The sequence below is a fragment of the Carettochelys insculpta genome, chromosome 6, assembly GCF_033958435.1.
Source record: "Carettochelys insculpta isolate YL-2023 chromosome 6, ASM3395843v1, whole genome shotgun sequence".
Taxonomy (NCBI): domain Eukaryota; kingdom Metazoa; phylum Chordata; order Testudines; family Carettochelyidae; genus Carettochelys; species Carettochelys insculpta.
Genome location: NC_134142.1, coordinates 108,470,492 through 108,495,176, shown reverse-complemented (window position 1 = coordinate 108,495,176; position 24,685 = coordinate 108,470,492). Strand labels below are relative to the sequence as shown.

The 24,685-nt window shown below is 45.2% G+C and overlaps 1 protein-coding gene and 1 long non-coding RNA gene across 8 annotated transcripts in view; both read left to right on the top strand.

The window, feature by feature from the left end:
* SLC67A1 (solute carrier family 67 member 1) overlaps positions 1-24,685 on the top strand; it is a 144,991-nt gene that overhangs the window by 113,665 nt on the left and 6,641 nt on the right. For 6 of the 7 annotated variants that reach the window (XM_074997804.1, XM_074997807.1, XM_074997805.1 and 3 more), the window contains 2 exons: positions 17,239-17,340; positions 23,778-23,898. In XM_074997804.1, coding sequence (XP_074853905.1) covers positions 17,239-17,340; positions 23,778-23,898 — 223 coding nt within the window. The remainder of the gene's footprint in view (positions 1-17,238; positions 17,341-23,777; positions 23,899-24,685) is intronic. The other variant, XM_074997809.1, reaches the window with a different exon arrangement.
* LOC142014246 (uncharacterized) lies at positions 10,661-15,345 on the top strand. Its single transcript, XR_012645899.1, has 3 exons — positions 10,661-10,702; positions 14,492-14,616; positions 15,251-15,345. It is a non-coding gene; the product is annotated as an uncharacterized LOC142014246 (long non-coding RNA).

Here is a 24,685-nt window from a genome sequence, read left to right as displayed (position 1 = left end):
GCACTCTGGTGTCTATTTAAAGGACTGACTAGTGCATTATAAAAACTGTAGTGAGGGAAGGACGATCAATGGAAAGTAGCCAGAAGGAAAGTGAGAGTGAGGAAGTAGGATGACTCAACTATGCTAGTTGATAAAGGGGACGAAATCTAAAGGTTCTGTACTATACCTGTGTTTCCTCAGACAAAGAGGAAGAGATTTGAACAACTGCAGAAAAATCAGCAGTTGGTTTAGAGGTAAAAATGAGTTAAGTTCCACCCCCAAATTATTGTTTTGTGTCTAAAGCACTGAACTGGGGCTTAGGAAATCTGAGTTCTGTTCCTGGCTCTGCCTCAGAGTTCGTGTGAGATGTTGCACAAGACACTCAATTGCTTTGTGCCTTGGTTTCCCCAGCTGTAAAACGGTGATAGTGTAAAATAGCAACAGTAGTTCTTTGTTTAGATTACAAATCCTTTGGCAGCAGGGACTGTCACTGTGTGTCTATACAGTGATTCTGATATTTGGGCTTCAGTCCTGGTTGAGCCCTTAATGTGCCACTGCATTTCTAATATTAATAATAATTGGATTTCTGTGCTAACAAACCCCCCTGATCTTACAAACAGTCATTACTGGCTATACTGCTTAGTAATCAGGCACAGTCGCAACAAAGCCAGTAAGACCCTGTCTGATAGTAAACTCTATCCAGTAAGTGTTTACAAACATTAATTTTTTAACAAATTAGGTGAAATCAACCTTTTCTATCATTCTTTTTCCATCCACGAAATTGAACTATGATGCTTCACAGAGACTGCATCATTCTGTACGTCACAAATATCAGGGGGTTGTGGACTGCAGTGAGATTTCAGTTTTTTGTTACGTCCCATTATAGGATATTGCCAATGAGCCAAAAGCAACAGGAAAAAATCCCCTACAGAAGAAATAAAATAGTGTTGAAACTGATTCCTGTGCTCTCCTGCCCCCACTCACCAGCAGATTAGTAAGAAAATCCTGTTCATGAATCTAGGGCCAACTCAAGTTTTTTGGTTTTTTTTAAACCTTATAGCTCCCTTTTACAAGCTTTAGGTAAGCAGGACCAAAGCTTCAGCTGATAAAAATCTGTGTAGTTCTACCACATGAAAACCTGGCCTAAACTATACTGATGATTAGCAAGAATTGTGTTTTTGCTTGAGATCAGGTCTTTAAATGAGACGGTCCAAAGTCATCTGATGTAGATGGTGCCCATAGTGAGTTAATTTTTAAATTACTTTCTACAGCAGGTGAGTGAAGTATGTCAGCAGAGCCCTTTTGTGTGTGTACCTACAGCTTTCTTTAGATTGGCATTTCAGATATATTTCTGTGGTATAATGTAGCTTGAGACACTGACGGCATGTGTGTGTGATTAAAGCGCAAGTGAATTCCACCTTTCTAAATGAATGAATGCTGACAAATAACTGCTGAATGGACTCCCTGCTTCACTGAGTAAATTAAAGCCTTATTCGTAACAAACTTAATATGCTTTTCAACAAACCACTTCTGTTTGATCCTCAGCTACAGATTAGATTTCTTGTTTCCGTATTTTGCATTCTCAAAAATGTCTTTGTAACTAACTTTGAGCAGTTCTTCAAATTAAAGAAGCTGCAGAAGATTCCCTTTTATCCATATGTAGGCTATACAGACCTGTGCTATATTCGTTTTTAGGGGTTAGGGTACAAAGGTAACTGCTGACATCACAGAAAAGAATTGGGGAGTGGGGTAAAAACCAAGTTGTGTTTACTTCCAATCTCTGTGTATATTTAAAGCAGAATAGTTGGCTTATAAGGAAAGCCAAACACCCCCCCCTTATTGTGTTTCAGAAACAATAAAGCAGCTGGTACGATGGGAAGAGAATAGCATGTGTTGTTTGCCTGTGTTCCAAGCATGCATTCCACACACGCAAGGGCTAGAGAAGTGTGCAGATTTGCAGGAGGGAAGCACGAGATGGTTTGGCTCTTATCCACCCACCAGCCCTCAAAACACAATCAAACTCAGCCTTAAGAATGCTTGCAATTTTATCATCACCCTCATGATACCAGAGGCCTTTTTTAAAGGCCCAGCTCCTGGAGTCATGTGATTGCAGGAAAATCTGAGGGTGGTTGTCTTGTTTTTTCCAAGTCTTTTCTAGCTAACCTGGATGCTGTGAAAATCTTCAAAACATGCTTTCTCAGGACTCAAAATGTGGACAATGAATAAAAAGAATTGTACATTTAACATTAAACTCATGGTTGTTAAGCAAGTCTCATGACTCTGGAGGTCTGATCCCTGCTTTTTTTTTTTTTTTAAACCTTTTGTTTGGTAATGCCGACATTATTCTCCTGCACAAAAAATGATGATTCTGCCTCCCTCAGCTCTACAGGGAATAATGATTATTGCCCCCAATCCTTTCAAAAATTGACAGGGTTCCCTTCCTTCCCCTCACCCCCACCCCAACCCAACATGGTATGCGCCAACTGGTTATACTTTTTTCATCTAAATTCTTCAGCCACTTCCCCCTTTATTTAGTCTGCAGCTAAAGTGGAGGTGTAAGAAATGTGCCAGCAGGAGCTCAGTACTGCTGGAAAGATTTGGGGAATGTGTCCTTCAGAGATCATCTGCATGAAAATGCAAAGGTGTGCATATGTAATGCATCATAAACAAAGCCTGATGGGAGCAGGTGAAGCAATGAGCTTTCGTCGATTGTAAACAACATGTGGTTGTAAAGTCACAATTTGTGCTGTCACCCAGTGTAAAAATTACGGAGTCTCACCAGTGCTTCAAGTTGTTGCGGGGGTACAGGGCAGTCATCGCTACTGTGTAAGATATGGATTGTACAGGGCTCCCTCCATCTAAGTATTGTGAGGTGAAAAAAGCAGGGGGGGCAGGATAGTGGTTGACCCAGCTGGCTGAAGCCTTTTGGCTATACAGCTGTAAAACTGGTTTGACTAGTGTCCCCCCCGCCCCGTCTCCCCGACCCTTCAAAGGTAGACCAAAGGATGGGTCTTTAGTTATTCTGTGAGACTCCACCTTGGTGAATACTGAGCTGCTGTAGCTAAGCCCAGAGCTGAATGCCACTATGAGCTGAAATCACTGGTAGCTGAAGCTGCAGAGAGCTGGAATCACAGGGTTTTGCCTACAGCAAAACTCACAAGACAGCAGCAGGCGGCCAGCAGTAACAACCAGCAGATGGCTGGTAGGGGAAGCAGTGGGCAGCTGACAGGAGCGACCAGTGGATGGCTGGTAGGAAAAGCAGCGCGCAACCAGCCAGTAGGAGAAGCAGTGGGCAGCCAGCAGGCACAACCAGCGGACAGCCAGTAGCCAGTAGGAGAAGCAGCAGGCAGCTGGCAGATGCAACCAATGGGTGCCTGGTAGGAGAAACAGCAGGTGAGCGGTGAGTGGCCAGTGGGACAGCTGGCAGGGGCAAGTGGAATGCTGGACCAACATAAAAGTGGCATTGCCTCAGGTTCAGTGAGGGAATGCGCCAGGGTGATGTGTCAGGGCCTGCACAGACTGGACAGAGTTGTAAGTGGGACATTTGAAGGGGGGTATGGAGAAAGTTTAGGTGTGTGGATTGGCTCTTTACAGTATTGGTCTGGTGAAGCTGAGAGGCAAAGGACACTGCTCAAGCCACTTTAGCTGGGACAATTACTTGATTGGTTATGAACTCTGGGTGTGGTACTTTCCCAAGCTTATGCCATATGACTTTTCTGCCTCTTTCATTAAAAGTTTCTTCTCTACACTCAGACTCTGTGCTTGCGAGTGGGGAAGCATTGCCTCTCCGAGGCACCCAGGGGTGTGTGAATTTCCCAGGCTACTGGGTGGGCGATTGAGCCGGTGCTATGTGAGATGGATGAAAAGGAACCTGTAGATGTTGAACCCAGCCCTGGTTGCTGCCAACTACTTCTGACAGAAGGGTTACAGAGGCATAAACAAATACCCAGCTTTGGCATCACTCATCCACTTCAAGCGCTGACCCAAAGCAATTTAAAATAGCTTGAGGGGAGGATATTGGACAGAAAATATATCTCCTGCTACCTACCTCTTAAAGAGCAATGCAGAGCCAATCAAGGTGCACCTGCATTTAAAGAGGGCAGTGGGATTCCCAATTTACCTAGAGGAGCACAAAGCTGGCCACCTGGTTGGCAATAGGTGCATCACCTCTCTGCAAGTAGGTTGTTCAGGCTCTGAAAGTGAATGTTACAGAGGAGCAGTTAGTGAACCATATGAATGAATATCTCCTTTCCCTGAACGCTCTAATGCTGCTTCAAAGAACAGATCCAAAGATCCAAACAGGATTTCGTGCCCACAGACTCACAACATGGCTGTGTGTTTTAAAACCTGCTGCAGCAAGCTGCAGAGCCTGGGTCTACAGGTTAAGCTTGCAGGGCTTGGCCTAATGCTCTAAAAGCAGCTTTGTTGACAGTACTTTGAAGTTAAGGTCAGGCTGAGCCTGGTCTTCAGACTCTGAGCCCATAGCTTTACACAGCAGTTTTTACATCCATAGCATAGCACAAGCCCAAGTCTGTAGATCCAGCCACTGAGATTCACAGCTCCAGGTTTTAAAACACCATGTAGACATGCTCAGGGCCAAATCCAGGTACCCAGTGCCCAGCACAGGGGAGAACAGAATTCTCCTTCCAAGGCCGTAGAGGAGGTGCAGAGCTGTTCCTCGGAGCTTGACCGGCCCATATGGCAGTGGAAGGACTGTATTAGCACTGATCCATCCCTGCCACATAGTAACCTTTGTGTACAGGGAGTCTCTGCAGTACTGGGTTCCCTGGTAGCACATCCCTTCAACAGCCCCGTGAGTCCAGGCTCCCCGCCCGCCCCCCGCCCCACACACACACAGCATCACTGCAGCCAGGCAACCTCCCTCACCTATGGTGGTTTGCCACCCCTCAGTATCACTCACACTTGTTCTGGCAATGAACAAGACTTCAAGCAATTGGTTATGTTGATTTCAACTGGGGGGTGGGGTGTGTGCGCGTGCGTGCGTGCGTGCGTGCGTGCGCGCCACATGCACAGTCATTGGAAGGCATTTTCTCTAGCGGTGCCCATCGGGTCTGCTGTGGAGCTCCTGGGAGTTGTGCCTTTCTGGCTATGTTCTTGGGGTCTTTGCCATTGGGTTGTCTCTCCAGTTCCTTCTTATCACTAGGGATGGTTATTTGAGCAGCTTCTCTCTTGCAAATGGCAAGTGATCCTCTAGTGGACTTTCATAGTTATCTGAAATTAGTTAAAATCATACAGTTACTGTAAATAGTTTCGTTAAGTTTCAGTTGGGGGTCCAACACGTCCTGTTTCCCCTGGCAGGGACAGGGCATGCCTCAGTCCCAAGGTTTCAAGTCAAGTGGGTCCTGTTGAAGCCTGTGTCCAAGGAAGATCCCCTTGACTCCTGTCTGAAGTGCTTTGGAGAAGAACATCAAATAAATAAGTGCAAAAACTGCTGAGGGGTCAGACCATGGGTAAAAAAAGTGAGGGATTTTAAGCTGAAACTGCGCCTTTTGGAGACAGTCCTTTGTCCGTAGCCCACCACTCTGATGCAGAGAGCACTGGAAACGGTAAGGGAGGGAGGCCACAACGCCAAGAAAGGATTTGGGTTCCAGGAACGTTTGGCACTGCCAGTCCCTAGTGCCAAAGACCTCTTCCAGTGCGAGTGCCCGGTGCTACTCCCATTTGCCTTTGTGGCCCAAGAAGATGGACAGAGGGTGCTCTCCCATTGAAGGGTGTGGTGAGCAGGCAACAGTAGGGTGTGTTCTGCATCAGAATATGCTGCCCCAACTTTGCCAGCACCATTGACTCCATCCTTGCAGGGAAGTCCATCAGGTCCAGTTCTTGTGAACTCTACGGTGCAGGAATCTTGTGGAGAGGACACAGACCTTTGTTCTGTTCCAAGTTCTGCCACTGCCCTGCGCTTTGACCTTGGGCAAGTTGCTTAAATATTCTGTGTTTCAGATGCCCCTCCTGTAAGAAAGAAGGTAAATGGCATTTACTTTCTTATGTAAAGCACATTTATATCTACAAATAAAGAGTACTATGTAGATTTGCTTAATCTCTCTTTGAAGAAGTCTTTCCACTGGCTTCACTGGGCTTTGGGTCATGGTTTCTAACAGTAAGGGTCAACTGGCTTGTTTTAACCTTTTTCTTAATTACTGCATAAAACTTTTATTTTCACATACATCTGTTCCTACTTAGGCACCGTTTAATAGCACAGCATATTGGAAAGGGCTGTACAGCTGTGAAATAAAGCTTAACTAATGGAGAGAAAGGGGTGAAGTTGAGGTCTGGCCAAGAAAGAGTGAAATGAGACTGGAAATTGAGAAGAGGGTTCCGGAATGTAGTGTCCTAAAAGAAGCAGAAACAAAGAATTGTTTCACAGGGAGATGAAGCAGCTGCTTGGAAAGTGGATATGACCAAAACTGGACTTGCTGAGGTGACAGTGTGCGCAGCTTATTGGAAGACAGCCAGGGGTCTACAGTAATACGGAAGTTATGTCATAATGATCTATGATTGCTTGTGGTTATGCCAGTACAAATTCCCAGGAGACTTTCTGATAGAAGATAATGAAATGAAGTCAAGAGTTTTGTAAGCAGCCACCTCCATGCTACTCAGCAAGTGTCAGGCAGACTCCCTACAACCTATCGTGGCTACATCTACACTAGCCCAAAACTTCGAAATGGCCATGCAAATGAAGCACTGAAGTACACATCCAGCTCTGCATTAGAATGCCGGCAGCCACAGCACTTTGAAATTGACGCGGCTCGCTGATAGGAATAAGGGGGTTTCAAAGTTGGTGGGGTCCTTTCGAAAAGGAGCCGCGGCAAGGAGCCAAGTCAATTTCGAAGTGCCGCGGCTGCTGGCATTCTAATGAGGCACTGAATATGTATTCCAGTGCTTCATTAGTAAACTTCGAAATGGCCATTTTGAAGTTTTGGGCTAGTGTGTAGACAGCCCGTGTGTTACAGCTGGCTTAAAGAGCTGATCACTGTAGGTTGTTTGTTCAAGGACTCTGCACGCCTTTGGGAGCACACAACCCTTCTCAGCCAGGCAGGCCTGACAATGCATGTGGGAACGGTGTGGTGCAGTTGTCTTGTGGCTCAGTGATTCAAAAGGGCCCAGGGCTCCCAGCTGCGAGCAGGCCCTTTAAATCACAATGTGGCGCACACTGGGCAGCTCTGAGGGCTGACTGTCCTCAGCCCAACCCCTTCCTCCTGACTCTTGGCCCCTTTTGGGAGTGCAGAACCAACCACCCCCACACACGCATACCTAGCCCAGAGGCCCAGTAAGTCTGTCGGCCCAGGACTATGTGAAATGGTTCTGATTTCAGAGTGGTCTCATCACAAATAGATTTGAACAAACCCTCCTTCAAATACACTTACTAAGCCCACGTCTGTACTAGGAGTGCTTTGAAAATATATTTTAACAGCAGAGAAGAACGCTTATTGTGGAGATGCCATTTATACTAACAGCTTTTGGCAACATAGTGTATTCTAACCCTCTCCCCACCACACAGAGCAAACTGAGCTTTACAAGTAAAAGAGCCCTCTTGTGCTGGTATAACTACAGCTACAGAATCATAGGGGAGCTGTGTTGTCTGTATCTGCAAAAACAACAAGAAGTCCTTCGGCACCCTATAAACTAACAAATTTTTTGGAGCATAAGCTTTCGTGGGCAAAGACCCACTTCATCAGATGCATGCTTGTTGTTTTTACCTCTGCAGAAAGAACATTTGTTGACACAGCTATATCTATCATGAGTTGTGTGTCCAGTCTACACAGCCATGCCAGCAAAAGAGTGTAGTGTAGATCTGGCTTCTATGAGAATTTTTGCTTGAAGGCGTAAATTTCACACACTTTCTCTCCAGAGGCTCCTTTTACATTGCACAGTTGGTTAAAGCTGGCCTGATGATCAGAAATCTATTAGGCTCCAGTTTCCTATAAAACTGTAAACATCAGTATATGGAGAAAGTGTAGGACGTGATGCTGGAAAGTTTAAAATGCTGCATGAGGATTAGGCAAATGAAACACCAGCAGCTGCTGGCAAGTAATTGATATCTAAGCACCAGATGGGGTTTAAAACTAAGGGGAAAAACAAATTCCAGACAATTTGTTTAAACACACAAATTGGGGGAACATCTGGTCAGGACAGAGTTTTACCCCAAGTCACAATAAAATATGAGACAATCTGGTCCCTTGACTAAATTTCTCTCTTCCTGTCAAACAGACTGTACCTCAAGCTGCAAAGCTTCAGGAGACAAGAAGTTGTTACTGGATTATTTGAGAGATGGTCTCTGGGAGGAAAGGTCTGCTTTCTGCGTATGCTGTCTGTCTCTCCAGCTTTCTCTTATTGGCAATAAACAGATGATCAAAGGACCAGGTTTTTAATTATAGCCAGATAAACCTGGGGAGAATCTACCTATTAAAGAGGATTTAAGTAAGACAACAAACACAAAGTTCTTCAGTTTCCCCAGTCTGAAGAATTTGAGCCAATAGGAAAAAAAAATGACAGCCTGGAACTTGGAAACTGCAAAATATTCTGTGTGCGTTATTTCAGATAAGAGGCTACAGTAAGCAGATTGGGGCTCACTGTGTTTCTTATTGCCCCCACAGAGCAGATTTATATCTTCCTCTCAAACATTATGTTATAGGCTCAAATCCACAGGTGCTCATGGCAGAAAACTGTAACCAGCTGATGAAATAAATAAAAAAACTAGGTGTTACCTACTTATCTCTAGGGCAATGTTTCTTAAACTGTGTTCCACAGGACACTGGTGTTCTGTGAACAACTCACAGGTGTGCATGAATGTTTGGAAAAATACATAGATGTTATATGTTTTCTGTTATGAAAACCAGATACAATATTACTACTTTAGTGCAATACCACCTGATTGAATTACTTTTTATTTTTTGGTCTGACAATTTTTGGAAGAAAATGTTTATAGCTGTTCCACATTAAAAAAAATTACTGTTTGGTGTTCCGTGGTCTCAAAAAGTTTGATACACTGATCTAAGGGTTTTGAAGCAGCCCTGATATGAAAGGGTCTCTTTCCAAAGCCATATTTTTATTTGTTTGTTTGTTATTGTTGTCCTAAGGCTGCTGACTTGGTTTGTGAATGAGTGTCATGGCTATTCAGTGGACATTCAGTCTTTTATAAATTACATGGTACCCACTGATCTTTTGTAGAGTGCTGAGGGATGAAATCTGTGATTGCACGGTTCTCCTGTTGATCTGATGACAGAATTGGAGCTGTTCTCTAATACCTTCTGTATGCTATATATTGACCTGATGATTGGGATTGGCTCTCTATTGTATGAGCATAGTGTTTTGGTTTAATAAGGAGAATTTATTCAGAGGAACCAGACTAAGATAGAGGCAACCTCCAAATTGCCTGAAGAAGCTAAGCTTGTTCAGGTTACCATGGGGACAGTGAGCCTTTTGGAGAGAGAGACATACATCTACATTGTGTTGTTTTAAAATCCATTTTCTTTTCATGCTCTAGATGGGCTCCACAAAGGGACTCGGGGTTGCAATGGTAAGCATCATAGTATCTATCTTTCAGACACCTGGAACATCACAGGACTCCCAAAGTTGAGTTAGGCACCTAGGCTCCCTATAAAATAAATGGGGAGGTGATAGGAAGCTAAGAGTGCCATCCACTAAAAACTAGCACACTAGTTGGGGAGCAACCTAAGCTAGAGAATGGGAGCTGGCCATAAGAAGGGTGCATCCCAAGCCCTGTCCAGAGACCATTCCATAAGTCTGGGCTGCAGGTGAGGGCCCGTATCTGCATGGTTATCCCTGAATGGGGAGCCCATCACCTGCAGTCAAGCAACTTACGCACCTAGGGTGTTTCTCATGAGAATGCATTTAGGCACCTGCCTTGCTCCATATAAAATGGCCACAGGAGCTGGTGATGATGATCTCCTTATACTTTGTGCTTAGGGACTGGAGCATTCACATGGGATGTGAGAGATGCAGGTTCAGTTTCCTGCCTCTGTCAGAGGGCAAAAAGGATCGGACAAAGGGTTCTCCACCTGTCAGAGGAGTTCTCTAACCACTTCTTCTTAGTGCATGTGCAAGTTTTCCCAGGGGGCTCAGAATCGGGATTCATCACCAAATTTGGTCTGCTGGTTGGATCATTAGCTTCCCTGGACTGATTAATGAAAGGCAGTGTGACGTGACCACTGATCAATGCCCGCTAACCACTGACTATGGGATGTTCTGCAGTAAGGCTCCATTGGCTTTGCCAGGTGACGCTATTCCACTGCAGACAGAGTGAGGGGGACTTGATTCTCAAGGTGCACATACACAATAAGCAGCACCAAGTCCAAGAGCCCCGAGCTGCAGCCTGAAAGCTTATGTTTTAAAAACAAAAACAAAACAAAAGCCTTAGTTGACATACAGCATTGGGTTCAAAAGTTTATCCCTACTTTGCAGGGAGAAACTGAGGTACTGGGAAGTGGCATCTGAATATCTACTCAATCATTTTTAACACTGGCCTGCAGCAAAGGAAACCCAGGTCTGTACTCCTGTGCTGAGACACTGCTTGAGGTGGTGGCTTGCTGTCTCCGCTTACCTGGAGTCCCAGTGGACAAGAGTGGTATTCCCTCTCTCACCCAATGACTGTTCTACTTTGGATAAATATTTAAATTGCAAACAGAGCATGGAGATTGGCAAGAGTTTTCACTGCTTCAATGTATTTTTTGGGAGTTTCCAGGTGAGTCTTTCCACTGGCGCTTCCATGGTTTATCTGTCTTTGAAGATGAAAGATCAAGCAGTTTCACCTGTGGCATGTGTACATAGTCGTGGGCAGCTCTTATTTCACTTGCAAACTATTTCCTTCCTCTTTTGTTCACTGATGACAGACCAGAATTCTACAAGGTCTCTTTTTACAATACTTCAAAGGACGAAGGTCAGAACCATATGGGTGAGAATAGCCTAAGACAGACAGCCCAGGGCATGCTCCTTGAAACAGAGGCTGAATGTGAGGAAGGACCTCCAAGCAGGAAGATAGAAATAATACTCACATTCCATACTTCTGCTTTTCCAGTGCCTTTGAGGCTTTTCATGGAGACTTAAGGGCATGGTAAAGGCCCAGGTTTCAAGTGAGCTTCAAATCAATTTCTAGAGCATAGAATTGCTTCCGGGGGCTGACATCTGGTGTCACTAAGCCAAATCCTTAGCTGATATAAACTGATGTAGCTGCCACTGCCACTGAAGTAAAGGGAGTTACTCCTGTTTCCACCAGCTCAGACATTAACCTACTAATTTTAGAGATTGAGAGGCTGGTCATTAGCCTGCAAATTTAGACAGATTTCCTCCAGTTGTAAGGTAGATCAAGTTGGAGTTTTCAATGGGAACAATTCCCTAGCCAATGACTGGAAATACTCTCGCATACCCCAGTTATGAGGAGCTGTGTTACCCCATGTGGCAAATCTCCATGCTGCCAATGCCTGACCCAAGATATGGGTTGGAAATGGGTACACGGGACACCTGTGAGGCAAAAAAGCATGTGAGCAAAGTCAGAGGGGGGGAAAAAAGGGTAAGGATGTTGAAACCAGTGAAGTTTGCAGTGCAAGTGACTTGAGGGATTGCCTTGTGACATCAGTTTTGTACTGAAGGGGAACTGTGTTGATTTTGCATTTAAATCATCCAAATGTTGACAATCTGGGGCTTGACCTGCTGTTTTTAACACCACCACTTCTGTCCTTCTCAACAGTAGATAAGGTCATTATCCCCCTTATAAAGGGGAAATTGAGGCACTGAGAAGTGGTATCATAGAGTCTGAGGCCAGGAGGGACCACCATATCAGCTAATCCAATCTCCTGCATATCATAGGCCACCATCACTTCACAAAGCCAGCAACTGAAAGGACTTGTCCAGAGCTACCCAGCAGCACAGCTAAGACTAGAACTTAAGTCCGCCTGGACCTCAGGCTAGCATGCATTCCGGTAGGCCATGGTGCCCCCTAGTCTAAAATTTGGCACTTTATTGTCAAATGGGTTTCTATTTGTAATCCTCTGACTAGCTATGGTATGTCTGCCATGTGTTTTAAAACCCACAGCAGCAAGTCTCAGAGCTCAGATCTATAGCCATGGGCTTGCGCTATGGTACTAAAAACAGCTGTGTGGCCTTGGGCTCAGGCTGGACCTTAGGCTCTGAAGTCAGCCCTGCTCCCCAGGCTTGAGAGCCCGAGCTGGAGCCCAAACCTCCACATAGCTGTTCAAAGTGCTCTGGTGTGAGCCTGACTCTGTAGACCATTGGTGGGCAACCAGTGGCCCACAAGTTGCCTGTGGCCCATTGGGATTCTTTGCGTGGCCGGTGAGATGTTTTGCAATGCACACGGTTGCCACGTTCCACTGGTTTCCTCCTGTGTATGTTTTTTTTTTTTTTCCTACTTGTATTATTTGATATGCACTTAAAGACAGGGCACATGACATGAGGTGCATGCTGATTGCACGCAACTTGGCAGCCAGTCAAAGAACTGCTACAGTTCAATCAGCTCAGTCTGCAAGTGCTAGGCATACAGAATTCTAGGTATGCTATGTAGTTAGAAAAACTACCCTATCCTGGGAGACAGTCTTGGTCACAAGAGTCTAGCGGCTTGCCCAGATGTTAAATGCCAGGCCACTGAAGTGGCATGAACATAAACTGTGATTGGTCTTGGGGAGAATTGAGCGACTTTCTCCACTTAAGTTGAGTCTAGTGTTTGGTACTTGAGTATGTCTGCACTGCATCTAACCACTTTTGTCTGGCCTGCATAAGCTGAGTTTGGCTCATGGGACTCCAGCTAGGTATCTGTGTAATTGTAGTGCACGTGTTTGGGCTTTGGCTGGGATTTGGACTCTGAAGCCCTGCAAAAGGGTAGCCTGAGTCAGCTGACTTGGTCCAGCCTTGAGTGTTTAACTCCAGTGTAGACTTGCTGTAAGTACCCTAAGGTTTGCCACCTAAATGGTCTTCACTTTATCACTAAACGTACATTTGAAATTGGGTTTGATTTGCCACTTGAATGGGTCTGGAATATGGTGCTTTAATATTCTGAACATTGGCACAGAGAATACAGTTAACACTGAAATGAAATGAAGTGGTGAGAATTACAGCTAATTGGTCTGAGATTTACTTTAAAATCCATGCAAGTATCAACTTCATGGTAAACTTTTCCTGTCCAGAGACCTGTCAGTTTCAAGTGGAAAACCCCTGGGGCCAGTGTTGTTTTGCAAACAAAAATGTTTTAAAAGAATAAAACAAAACAAAACAAAACAGTCTTGTTTTCACAATACCAGAAAGTGCCAAACAAATACAAGAAGCAGAGCTATAGCAGGGTCATGTGCCACTCACGTAAATTGCACCTTCAGTGAAGCTATTCTCCTAACTGCCTAACTTCATGGTAGTGGAAAACCTTGGGCCGAGTTATGCGGCAAGCAGCACACCGACAGAGGTGTGTGATTATTTAGCAATTGATTCGTTATTTTTTTGTGTCAATATCACATTGTAGAGCACATCTTAAGATGCTATCAGTACTCCATGGTATTATCCAGCCAACCCTAGGGAATCTAGGTTTAGTACTGAACTTCAGTCCCTCCTAGTCAGTGAAACATTGTCTTGCACAAAGACTGCAATATAGACCTACTCTGTGTAGGAAGGCAAATAGCACATGGTCATTCTGAGGGATGTCCCAGGTGTATTTAAACCATGTATTAGTGGAAGACTTTGGCACAGTCTTTTAACCCTTGCTCCTGTCTCCGTGGCCGTGTCTACACGTGCCCCAAACTTCTTTCGAAGTTTACTAATGAAGCGCTGAAATGCATATTCAGCACTTCATTAGCATGCGGGCGGCAGCGGCGCTTCGAAATTGCCGCGCCTTGCCGCTGCGCGGCGCGTCCAGACAGGGCTCCTTTTCGAAAGGACGCCACCTACTTCGAAGTCCCCTTATTCCCATGAGCTCATCAATTTCGAAGCGCCGCTGCCGCCCGCATGCTAATGAAGCGCTGAATATGCATTTCAGCGCTTCATTAGTAAACTTCGAAATGGCCATTTGCATGGCCATTTCGAAGTTTGGGGCATGTGTAGACGTAGCCCATAGCAGCAGAGAGATGAGGAAGAGAAACTGAGGCAGGGAATGGGCTGAATTTGTGTGGTGTAGCCCAGTTAAATAAAGGTACATCCTCAATTCAAATCTGAGAAAATTCAGACTTGCTCTAATCGATGTGAAAAGGTAAGTAGCTTGAATTTCTGGAAACTCACTGTGGCTCAGTCAGTCACACAGATCACACTCAGCCTTGGGAAGGTCTCCTTGCCACTCCAGGTCTCATTACAGTAAGTGGTGGGTGAGCAGCTCTGACTCAGCATGGATGGCAGGTGCAGTCCAGCGGTAACAGGCCTTGTAGCATGCCTCTCCTTGAGGCTTGATTAGTGAGACTGGAAGGTTGCAAAAGGCTGATGACTGCACACTTTTAAAAAGGTCGGCCTTGAGAAGGATTACTCAGCCACTTCTCCTCCCTCCTAGGAACAGAGCCACCAATGGCTTGTAGCACTGTGATCACCTTCTAGCCGCCTCCTGCAGTTGCACAGCATCAGCTTCACTAGTGAATCATCCCTGAACCTGAGCTGGTGAGCCCTGAATTTCCTATGGTAAGCCCATGCCAATCCACCCACATGGAAGGCCCTAACCAGCTGACCCCAAAGTAGATATATATATAGAAGCCACAACCTTGGTCTGCTGAATGCTGCTGCCTTGGGAGAATTCCCAGCTGCCTGGTAGTACTGATAGACTGTTTCCCCTTTAATAAGTGCAGTGCACTGTGGGATATGATACTGTATCTATGTTTTGCTTGTTTTGCTGATAGAGTCGTATTCACATGCACTGCGGCTCTTGAATTACTGAGTGTTTTACTGAATTCGGGGGAAAAAAATGGCTCATCTTTCTATTGTGGTTGCCAGCTCCTGGTCTAGATCTTGTGTTTCCCACGCCTGCACCCCTATCAGTGTTTTCTGTAAGCTGAGTGTTTGGGCAGCTGCCCAGGAGAGATTCAGGTGCCGTCCAGCTGATTAACAGAGCACCCCCAACTGGCAATGTGTGTTTCTATTGGTGGTACACATCCATACATGCCTTGGTGCACATAACATTTATTCCACACATAGATGGAAAACAATCTAGAGAACGCTGCCCCCCATCACTCCCCCATTTGTCTACTCTGCTATTCAGTTTTCTGGTGGTCTGCCCCTGGCTTGAGGGTGCCAGTGAATATTGTGGTGCTCCCCACAGGTATCTCAGGTTTTGAAGCATCACCCAGTGGGGCTAAGAGATTTGCCAGGCCCCTGGATAAGGCAGGGGGCAAACCTGCACACCCGGAAGAGTTGGACCTTGGATGGAAGAGGCAGAGCTGGGGCTAGCCTCCCCCAGGCAGCCCCTCATTGCTTCCCAGAGCGCACCACATGGGACTCGAGCAGCCGCATCAAGGGCCCAGTGCTCAAGCTGCCACCACAGCAGTGTGAGACCCCACTTCTGTGAAGTAGATTCAATTTACATCTTCAGTGAAAGATGCCAGGGTTTCTTCTTTGTCCCACAAATATACTAGGATAAACTTTGAATGTATACCTTTCGGCGGGGGCAGGGGATTGCCCTTCTTCCCCCTTCCCCCACTGTTTGCTTCCTTCTGATACTGGTCTCTCTGCGGTTTTTACGATCTGTGTTATCCACTTCAGCCTTGTAAGAGGAGAGGCAGTGTGAAGCATGCAGTTCTTAATTTACATGTAAACAGGTGGACAGATTACTATTTCTTGAATGACAGAAAACTTGTTTTCACCACTGCTGGTGATCATTCTCTACAGCAGTGTTCCTTAAACTTTTGGAGACCCGGGAACACCAAACCATAATATTTTTATGCGGCACACCTATGCAATTTTTCTTCAAAATAATGTTGTCAGACTTGAAACAAACAGAAAAAACAGCAACATGTACAACAAAAACAAAATGAAGTAATTCAATCAGGTATCATAGCAACAAAGAAGTAACATTTGTGTCTGGTTTTAATAACAGAAGTACGTACCAGCGGTGTGTTGTTTCCAGATGCTTGTGGCACACCTGTGAGTTGTTCATGGAACACACATTCCACAAATATAGTTTAAGAAACACTGCCCTAGACAATGGCTTTAAGAATGTAATTTTCTGTCTACACACAATATCTGTGCACAGCCTGCCAAAGGGGGCGGGTGAAAGAGGACAGTTGCCCTGGGACCTGGCAATTCAAAAGGGCCCAAGGCTCCTGGCCCCCTCCCTACGGCTAGTTTGCCCACAGCAGCAGCCTGAGTACTGGCCCTTTTAAATTACCACCTGAGCACTAGGAGGTGTGCTTCAGGTGTCACTGAAGGTCTTCTGAGGGTGAGGGAGCCAGACCCATCTCTGACCCTTCCATCCAAAGACCTGGCCTTTCCGGGAGCATGGAACCCCTCCTCCCCCACCTTGCCCAGGGGCTTGGTAATTCTGTTGGCTCCCCCTGTCTGTATCTGCATTTTGCAATTGTATTAATGATGACTGGGACACTGTCTTTTATTTGAGAGCTTGCATGACACTCTTCAGTTAACCTCATAGCATCCAAAATGTACCAGGCTATGAATTACACATGGTCACATACTATTTGTCTACTGGGTCCCTACCTCATTCAGTGAAGGACAGTTATTCAATAGGCACATTAACTGGATGACACCAGTCTTCATTTACTGCACATCATCTAAACCAGAACTGAATAATTAATGTCCCTGTGGTCCTAGCTTTGGTGCTTTCACCAGGGCATCTCAGTGCTTCACAAGCTCAATGTGCTGGCCTTCTGCACAGGGTGAATTTCAACAAGAATGCATTTACTTTGTAATACAACACTTTGAATCCCAAACTGTCTTTCATGTTAAAGTGCTTTAAGTACATTAGTGAAGTGTGTCTTGCAGCCTCCCACTGAGATAGGGAAACTGAGGGATGGGTGGTCAGTAGCTCAGCTGAGGTCACTTGACATGTCCATGATGGCCGGGAAAATGATACTCAGGTCCTGACTCCTTGACACTGACTTGAAATATTAGCAGTTGCTTTACCCCTGTAGTTCTCCCTATATTTCCTATAGTACTTAACCCCTCTCTCTCTGTGTGTGTGTGTGTGTGTGTGTGTGTGTGTGTGTGTGTGTGTGTGTGTGTGTGTGTGTGTGTGTGTGTGTGTGTGTGTGTGTGTGTGTGTGTGTGTGTGTGTGTGTGTGTGTTCTTTTTTAGGTTGTGCAGGGTCTGGTAATTGGAAGACTGACTAGGCGCTTTACCGAGAGAACCCTGCTCATGCTGAGTGCCTTTGTCTTCAGTGGAGTGGGCGTTGCTATGGTAAGACACGGAGGTGGGAGGGTGTTTCAAAATAACCTTAAGCTGGCAGAACTATATGGGTGAGGCATTAGCAATGTACCTAGACTGGTAATAGCTCTTGTGTGGATACAGTTGTCTTTCTTTAAATGTGACTTAGCAGTATAGTTATCCCTGTTATCCCATGCAAGTGTGGCTATACTGACATGAAGTATCTTTTTACCAATGTTACTGTCCACACTAGCAAGATGTGCTGCTTTAGAGGGTTAAAGCAATATGGCTTTGTAAAGTAGACGGACCCTTAAGGTCAGAAGATCAATTGATTTTTTCAGTGAAACTTGCACTCCTAAGAGCTTGTCCAAATACAAGTTATACTCATAACTTTTATACTGGTGCCATCCGTAGTGTAGATGCAGTTACAGTAGTATAAAGATGCTTCCTGTATGGGGAAGGGAATAAGCTACATCAATATAAGAACCCTGTATATTATTGGAAGACCTCACCAGATTTTTGCTGGCATTACATGCACTCATATGCCCACCTCTGCTGTTTAATGCAACTATGCCAGCAAACCCCAGTGTAAAAGCAGAACTGTTGACAAAAAAGTGTTTAGCTAATGTCATTCAGGGACCTTACAGTGCTGGCAGAACTACTGTCCACACTAGGGGAACCATATCGGCATAGGTAAGCGAGCCAAGGCACTGTAAGGCAGATAAGCTCTAATTGTGCCCACCCTAGGGATTGTACTGGTATCAGGCTTTTGGTAAACAACAACAATAAAACCCTACAAGGTCTCACCAACACAAAACCACATTTAGAACAGGCTTGAGTAACTTGATGCTATTGAAAATCTTGTCCTCTGTTTTTGTTTGGTTATGTTCACAGAATCACAGGGCTGGAAGGGACCTCAGGAGGTCATCTAGTCCAGCCCCCTGCTTCAAGCAGGATCAACCCCCCCAAGTCATCCCAGCCAGGACCTTGTCCAGCCAGGACTTAAAAACCTCAAGGGATGGAAAATCTACCACTTCTCTAGGCAATGCATTCCAATGCTTCACCACCCGCCTGGTGAAATAGTTTTTCCTAATATTTAACCTATACCTCTCCCTCTTCAACTTCAGACCATTACTCCTTGTTCTGCCATCTGACACCACTGAGAACAGTTTCTCACCCTCCTTTTTAGAGCTCCCCTTCCAGAAGTTGAAGGCTGCTATTAAATCATCTCTAAGTCTTCTCTTCTGTAAACTAAACAAGCCCAAATCCCTCAGCCTCTCCTCATAGGTCTTGTGCTCCAGACCCTCAATCATTTTTGTTGCCCTTCACTGAACCTGCTCCAGCAAATCCACATCCTTTTTATACTGAGGGGCCCAAAACTGGACACAGTATTCCAGATGTGGCCTCACCAGTGCTGAATAAAGAGGAATAACTACTTCTCCAGATCTGCTCAAAATGCTCCACCTAATGCACCCTAGTATCCCGTTAGCCTTCTTGGGTACAAGGGCACACTGTTTACTCATATCCAGCCTTTCATCCACCATAACCCCTAGGTCCCTTTCCATCGTACTGCTGCTGAGCCAGTCGGTCCCCAGCCTGTAACAATGTTTGGGATTCTTCCGCCCCAGGTGCAGGACTCTGCACTTCTCCTCCTTATTGAACCGCATCAGATTTCTTTTGGCCCAGTCCTCCAATTTATCCAGGTCCCTCTGGATTCTCTCTCTACCCTCCAACGAATCTACCTCTCCGCCTAGTTTTGTGTCATCTGCAAACTTGCTGAGGGTGCAATCCAGTCCCTCATCCAGGTCATTAATAAAGATGTTGAATAGCACTGGCCCCAGAACCGAGCCTTACGGCACTCCGCTTGAAACAGACCGCCATCCAGATATTGAGCCATTGACCACTACCCGTTGGGCCCGACCATCAAGCCAGCTTTCTATCCATCTTATAGTCCAAGGATCCAATCCATATTTCCTTAACTTATGGACAAGAATGTTGTGGGAGACTGTATCAAAAGCCTTGCTGAAGTCAAGGTATATCACATCCACTGACCTTCCCCTGTCCACAGAGCTTGTTACCTCATCATAGAAGCCAGTCAGATTGGTCAGGCAGGACTTGCCCCTGGTGAATCCATGTTGGCTACTTTTGATCACTTTCCCCTCTTCCAAGTGCTCCAAAACAGATTCCTTGAGGATTCTCTCCATTATTTTCCTAGGGATTGAGGTAAGGCTGATGGGTCTTGAACTTCTCTGAATGTAAGTGAAACTTATAGGGAAAAAAGTTTGTTTGTGGTATTAGGAGTTGATACTTTTGATGTGTTGTTTTTAACAATGCTTTTTTGGAATGATGTAGAAAACTGTTTCTGTATACCTCAGTCTGGAGGGAAAAGGAGTAGTTGCCTTAATGTGGGTAGTATCTATGGTAGACAGGTCAAGAGTTGACAGTCACACTGTCATAAACAGATAGTATAAGGAGCACTGTGTTGACATATCATAGCCTCCTGTATGCCAAGCAAATGTCCAAAGAAAAGCCAAAACTTCAGGGTATGTGAAGGCTTGAATGAGGATGTCTGAGAAAAATTATAGTGGATTCAATTGTTAGCCTTTAGAAATTCACTGAATGGTTTGGTCTTGAGCCCTCTGACTAGCATTTGACAGGGCAGTGAAATGGCTGTGTTGAAGTGGCAAATATGACAAGTCTTATTTGCTTACATATTACATTATAGCTTTGTATGTGGGCATGTAGAGGTTATGTAACTTTTCCAAGAGGACATATCAAATCTATGCCAGATTAAGGAATAGAATCCAGATCTCCTGACTCTGACACTCCTGCTCTAGCTGCTAGGCACCACCATGGCTCCTAAACAAGTTCAAACACAGATCAAGGCGATCTGGAGTTTTAATCTGGGGAAGTAAACCACCATTTCACTGGATGATCTTGTGGCAAGTCACCGGATTTGTTTGTGTGGACCTATTCTTCCACACACAGACTACAGCAGCATTAGACTGGGTCACAAGAGGAGGCATGCCAGTCACCTTTCTCCCACTGAACCCAGGGAATCCAAAATCACGAGCTCAACATAGGGTTGTTTATTGTGCTGCCAGGAGTTTAGCGTGCCGTTCATCAAACACACAGTGCTCCTGAAATGGGATGAACAGCAATGGTATTGCTGGAGCTGTGAACCTGACTGGAGCTCTGTTACTTTTCTTAGTCTTGCTGTCTCTGGGGTGATGGAGGAGGTTGACTGGAACTTTTTAACATTCCTGTCAATGCATGAAGTTTGAGAAAAGAGTGAAGGTAGTAATGAGAACATCACGAGCCAAGCAAGACCACCTCTCACCTTCAGACTCTTTGTTTAGTGAATTTGGTGGATGAGGTGCCATTGAAGAGATCTGAAACCTTTCCAAAGCAGTAGGAGTTGTGTGTCTGAGCTTACTGGGCATGTTTTAGTAACAGTAAGGAGAGAGAATAGAAAGGGAGTAATTTAAAGAGCATAATTTAAAAGTTTCCTCTGAACAGATCAAAATGTTGTTGTAGGGTAGCACACACCCCACTTATTTTTGCCTCAGTTACTGTGGATTAATGAGCCACAGCTGGAAGAACTCCAACCCAATTTGGTTCTTACTCATACTGCTGTTTGGGGGAGCGCAGGGGACAGGGAATGACTCTTCTGTGAATTCACTTCAGAGCCAGCAGTTAGGACATGCCTGGGGAACTTGAGACATCCTGGCAGCATGGGGTTGAGAGACAAAGGTCAGGAATGACTTCCTATGACATAAGAATGACTTTGCTACTCACAGGAAAATACAGCTGCAATCCGTTCCACCAAGGACAGCTTGTTAAAAAATGCTCTGTTCAAAGGGCTGCCAAGAAAACATCGCTGTGTAAGGGGGCTTTTCAGAGTGGAGATCTCTGGGAGGTGGAGTGGGAATGAGCCTTGTTATGGCAGATTGTCATAGTGTCAGGAGGGCCATAGCTGACTCCAGAACTCACATTACAGATCTGTGGCCATACAGTGTTTATAACTTGAATGCCCTTTCCCTCCCCTATAGGAATGAGCATTTTTTCCCTCTTACTATGTACTTGCTATTGTTGGCTTGCAGACATGGAGGTCATGTCTGCAAAACAAAGCCCTTTCTCCCAGAGTGGAAGCAAGCAGAGCGTGCAGCTGCTTGAAAAAGAAACCTAAACACTTCCCTGGGAGGGTTTGCATATCTGGCAGAGATGAATTGTGGGGCTTTTTCATTGCCACAGAAGGTAATTTTGCAGCTGGAAAGACTCTAAATGGCAGATTCCTGTTATGTGGGGTTGATATGGGGCAGACAGTGAGTTGGCTGGGACAGGTGGGGAGTTTGCACAGGTAGGACGGGATGTCAGTGGTCAGAGGAGATGACGCTTCTTACTTGCAGGTGTGGGAAGGCTTAGGATCTAGCAGGCGTCTGGGTGGGGATGCAGAAGGGTTTGGCAGCCACAGGAGGGAAGTCTTCCTCTAGGGGCTGCATGTTTTTGACTTGTTCAGCTCCTCCTTTTCTGTTTCCCATCCATTTGCCTTTCAGCCCCTCTTCCAGCTCCTCCACCACAACCCTCCCTATCTGAAAAATAAATTCCAGGTCTGACAGTCATGTCCACATTGGTGCCTTCTGATCTTAATTCCTATAGGGCCTCAGCAGCCAGTGCCTGAGGGGTGAGGGAGGCACTCTTCCCAGTACTTCCCTCTGCTTTGAACTGTCATTCCACACTGCAGTTGTTTGTGGTTCAGTGGTCTTTCCAGCATTTATTATCTGATCCAGGGAGCCCTGGTTCTGCTCCATCCATTCCCTGCTGCCACACAAGGCCACCTAGGTAGCAGACAAGTCTCCTGCTGGCAGAGGAGAGTTAAAAGGGCATTCTCCTGAGATACTGTCATGAGCTTTGTGGGGGTACTGGGAGAATATGTATGGGGGGCACCGAGTACCATTGAAACAAACTGTAAACCCTCGTACAATGGAAACAACTTAAAGCTGGGGGGCAGCAGCACCTTTAGTTCTGGCACCTTTGGCGCTCTGGTAGCATTTTTTCTGGCAAAGGTGCTCTTATCACCCATCCACAGGTCTGAATGTGGTGTGCCCTGAGGCTGTATCCTGTAGTCCTTATCCAAAACTTAGCCAAAGCTCCAGTGGAAGTCAAGGCAACTGTCTATCTAGGACAGGAGTTTAATACATACATACTTTTTAATCCAGCCAGGAAAATGTTTTAAACATCAGCATTGGCAGATAGTGTGTTTCAGGGCTTGTTTTTCCTCTGTAACCAAGAGATGCTGACTGGATTTTATGAAAGGAAATCCCAAGCAGGCTGAGCCGACGAGTAAAACGTCTAGCTTAATGAAGGATATGAATGATCCACAGATGATAATAAAAGAAATACACCTTGAAAGTAAACATAGCATAAGAGACTTTCAGTACAGAGCAAGAGCAGAGGGGCATTTATTTCCATTCCACACTCCAAAGAAATCTATTCATTTGGCTGATCGGCATTGTGAATTAATTCAGAGCTGGTTAAGCTGCACTGCATAACGTTGTTTGTTCTGTACTTTTGTTTAAGTAATGAACTGCTGAAATGACGCCTCTGCTCAGAACATATGCGATAAGAAAATTGTTACATTCACTAATTATGCTCATTAATATGTCCTTGTGACTGGGAGATCCGTTCCAGATTGGTGAATTCAGTGAATTCATTAACAAGTATGCTGACAAGCAGGAATAGTGATCCCAAGGGTACAGCATTACATTATGCACTGTGTTCATTTATTTTGACAAGCAAAGTTAAGCTTTAATTATTTATATGAATGCATTACACTGTGTGCTGTAGCCTGTTTTGTAGAAGTGATGAAGACTTAATGAGTGTGTGCTACAGGGACTGTGTGCTTCAATTTTTCCTGAGAGGTGGAACAGACAGCATAGGAGAAGGAGGGGCTTGTGGGAATGATCAGACTTTTTAAATTAGCAAAGCAAGCTTAGGTGAGATGCTACAGTAATGTATGGATTATTATTTCTTACATATTGTGAGTGTTTTTATTTTGTTAGTCTTTAAAGTGCTTCAGGACTGCTTTTTTGTTTTGTGAAGATACAGACTAACATGGCTACTGTTCTGTGACTATATACTTGTAAATACACATACATAAAAACAGTCACAGATTTCAACATTTTTAATAAGATGAGTGAGCCTGAGACCCAGCAGCCAATTGTGCAGTGCCCCCCATTCAAAATGTCTTGCCTCCCTGAAGGGGCCCACCCCCCTTTTTGCTCACCCTTGCTATATTGGTACGAATCTGTTTTGCTGTATCAGAACTTCATTGCTGTACAGCAACCAGGGCTCTGGTGAACTCCTTTTATTTATGAAAATCCGGCTGGGATTGTACCTCACCAGTGTGGCATTATCTGTTGTGCTGCCCAGGACCTTAATAGAGTTGTCTGTTTTGTTCTGTCACTTAGGCACTGATGACCACTGTGTTGCATTTCTGCATCATTGTTCTCCCCATGGTGTTTGCCCTCTGCACTATGGGCATCATTACCGACAACATTCTCACCAAGTCCGTTCCTCCTTCTGACACTGGTAAGACTCGTTGAAAGACTTTTTCTTTTTTTTAATTAGATGAGCTTCCAAACTCCGACTCCAAGCTTGTGAGTCCTAAAGCCTGAGGTTTCAGCCTGTGAGTTGGCATGTGCATAGATACTGCTGTGCTGGTGCTGTGCTGCCAACCACAACTTAGAGCGTTAAGGGAAGAATGCCAAGTTCCCAGCACATCCCATCGGGCATAATTTGACTAAGAACAAAGCATAACCTACATTAGTCCTGCTTCTCTGCCAACCAATGAGCACTGGTCAGAACAAGCAGGACTACAGCCACAAGGAGACCTACAGTGAGCCAGTGACCAGCATCAATTCACAGGGCCAGCAGTCTAACAAGAGGCAGGATTCTGCAGCCTTTACTTAGGCTGAAATCTGCCTTGCTGAAGAGGATCTATGCAAAACTTTACTTATGCTTATGGCCTAAGTGAATCACAAGGCCTTGTGTCAGCCCTCTTCATTTAGGAGAGTGGTCCCCAAATGTTTTAGCTCATTTCCATCCTTACCCATTTCTGTATCCGCCTCAGGATGGGCTCATAACTCCAGGAGGAGGCAACACACACTGGAGTAAGTGTGTGACCTTAGCTGAGAGCAGGGCCAGGATTGAACCCCCCCTGAATTGTCCTCTGTACACCCCTATGTGTGCATGCCCCACAGTTTGAGGACCTCAGATTTAGGATCATAATATTGAGATTAATAGATTTGGCCTTGAAGGGGCTAGCATAAAAGGAAGAGCTACAATATAGGACAACCAGTGAGCTGAGTCATATTTT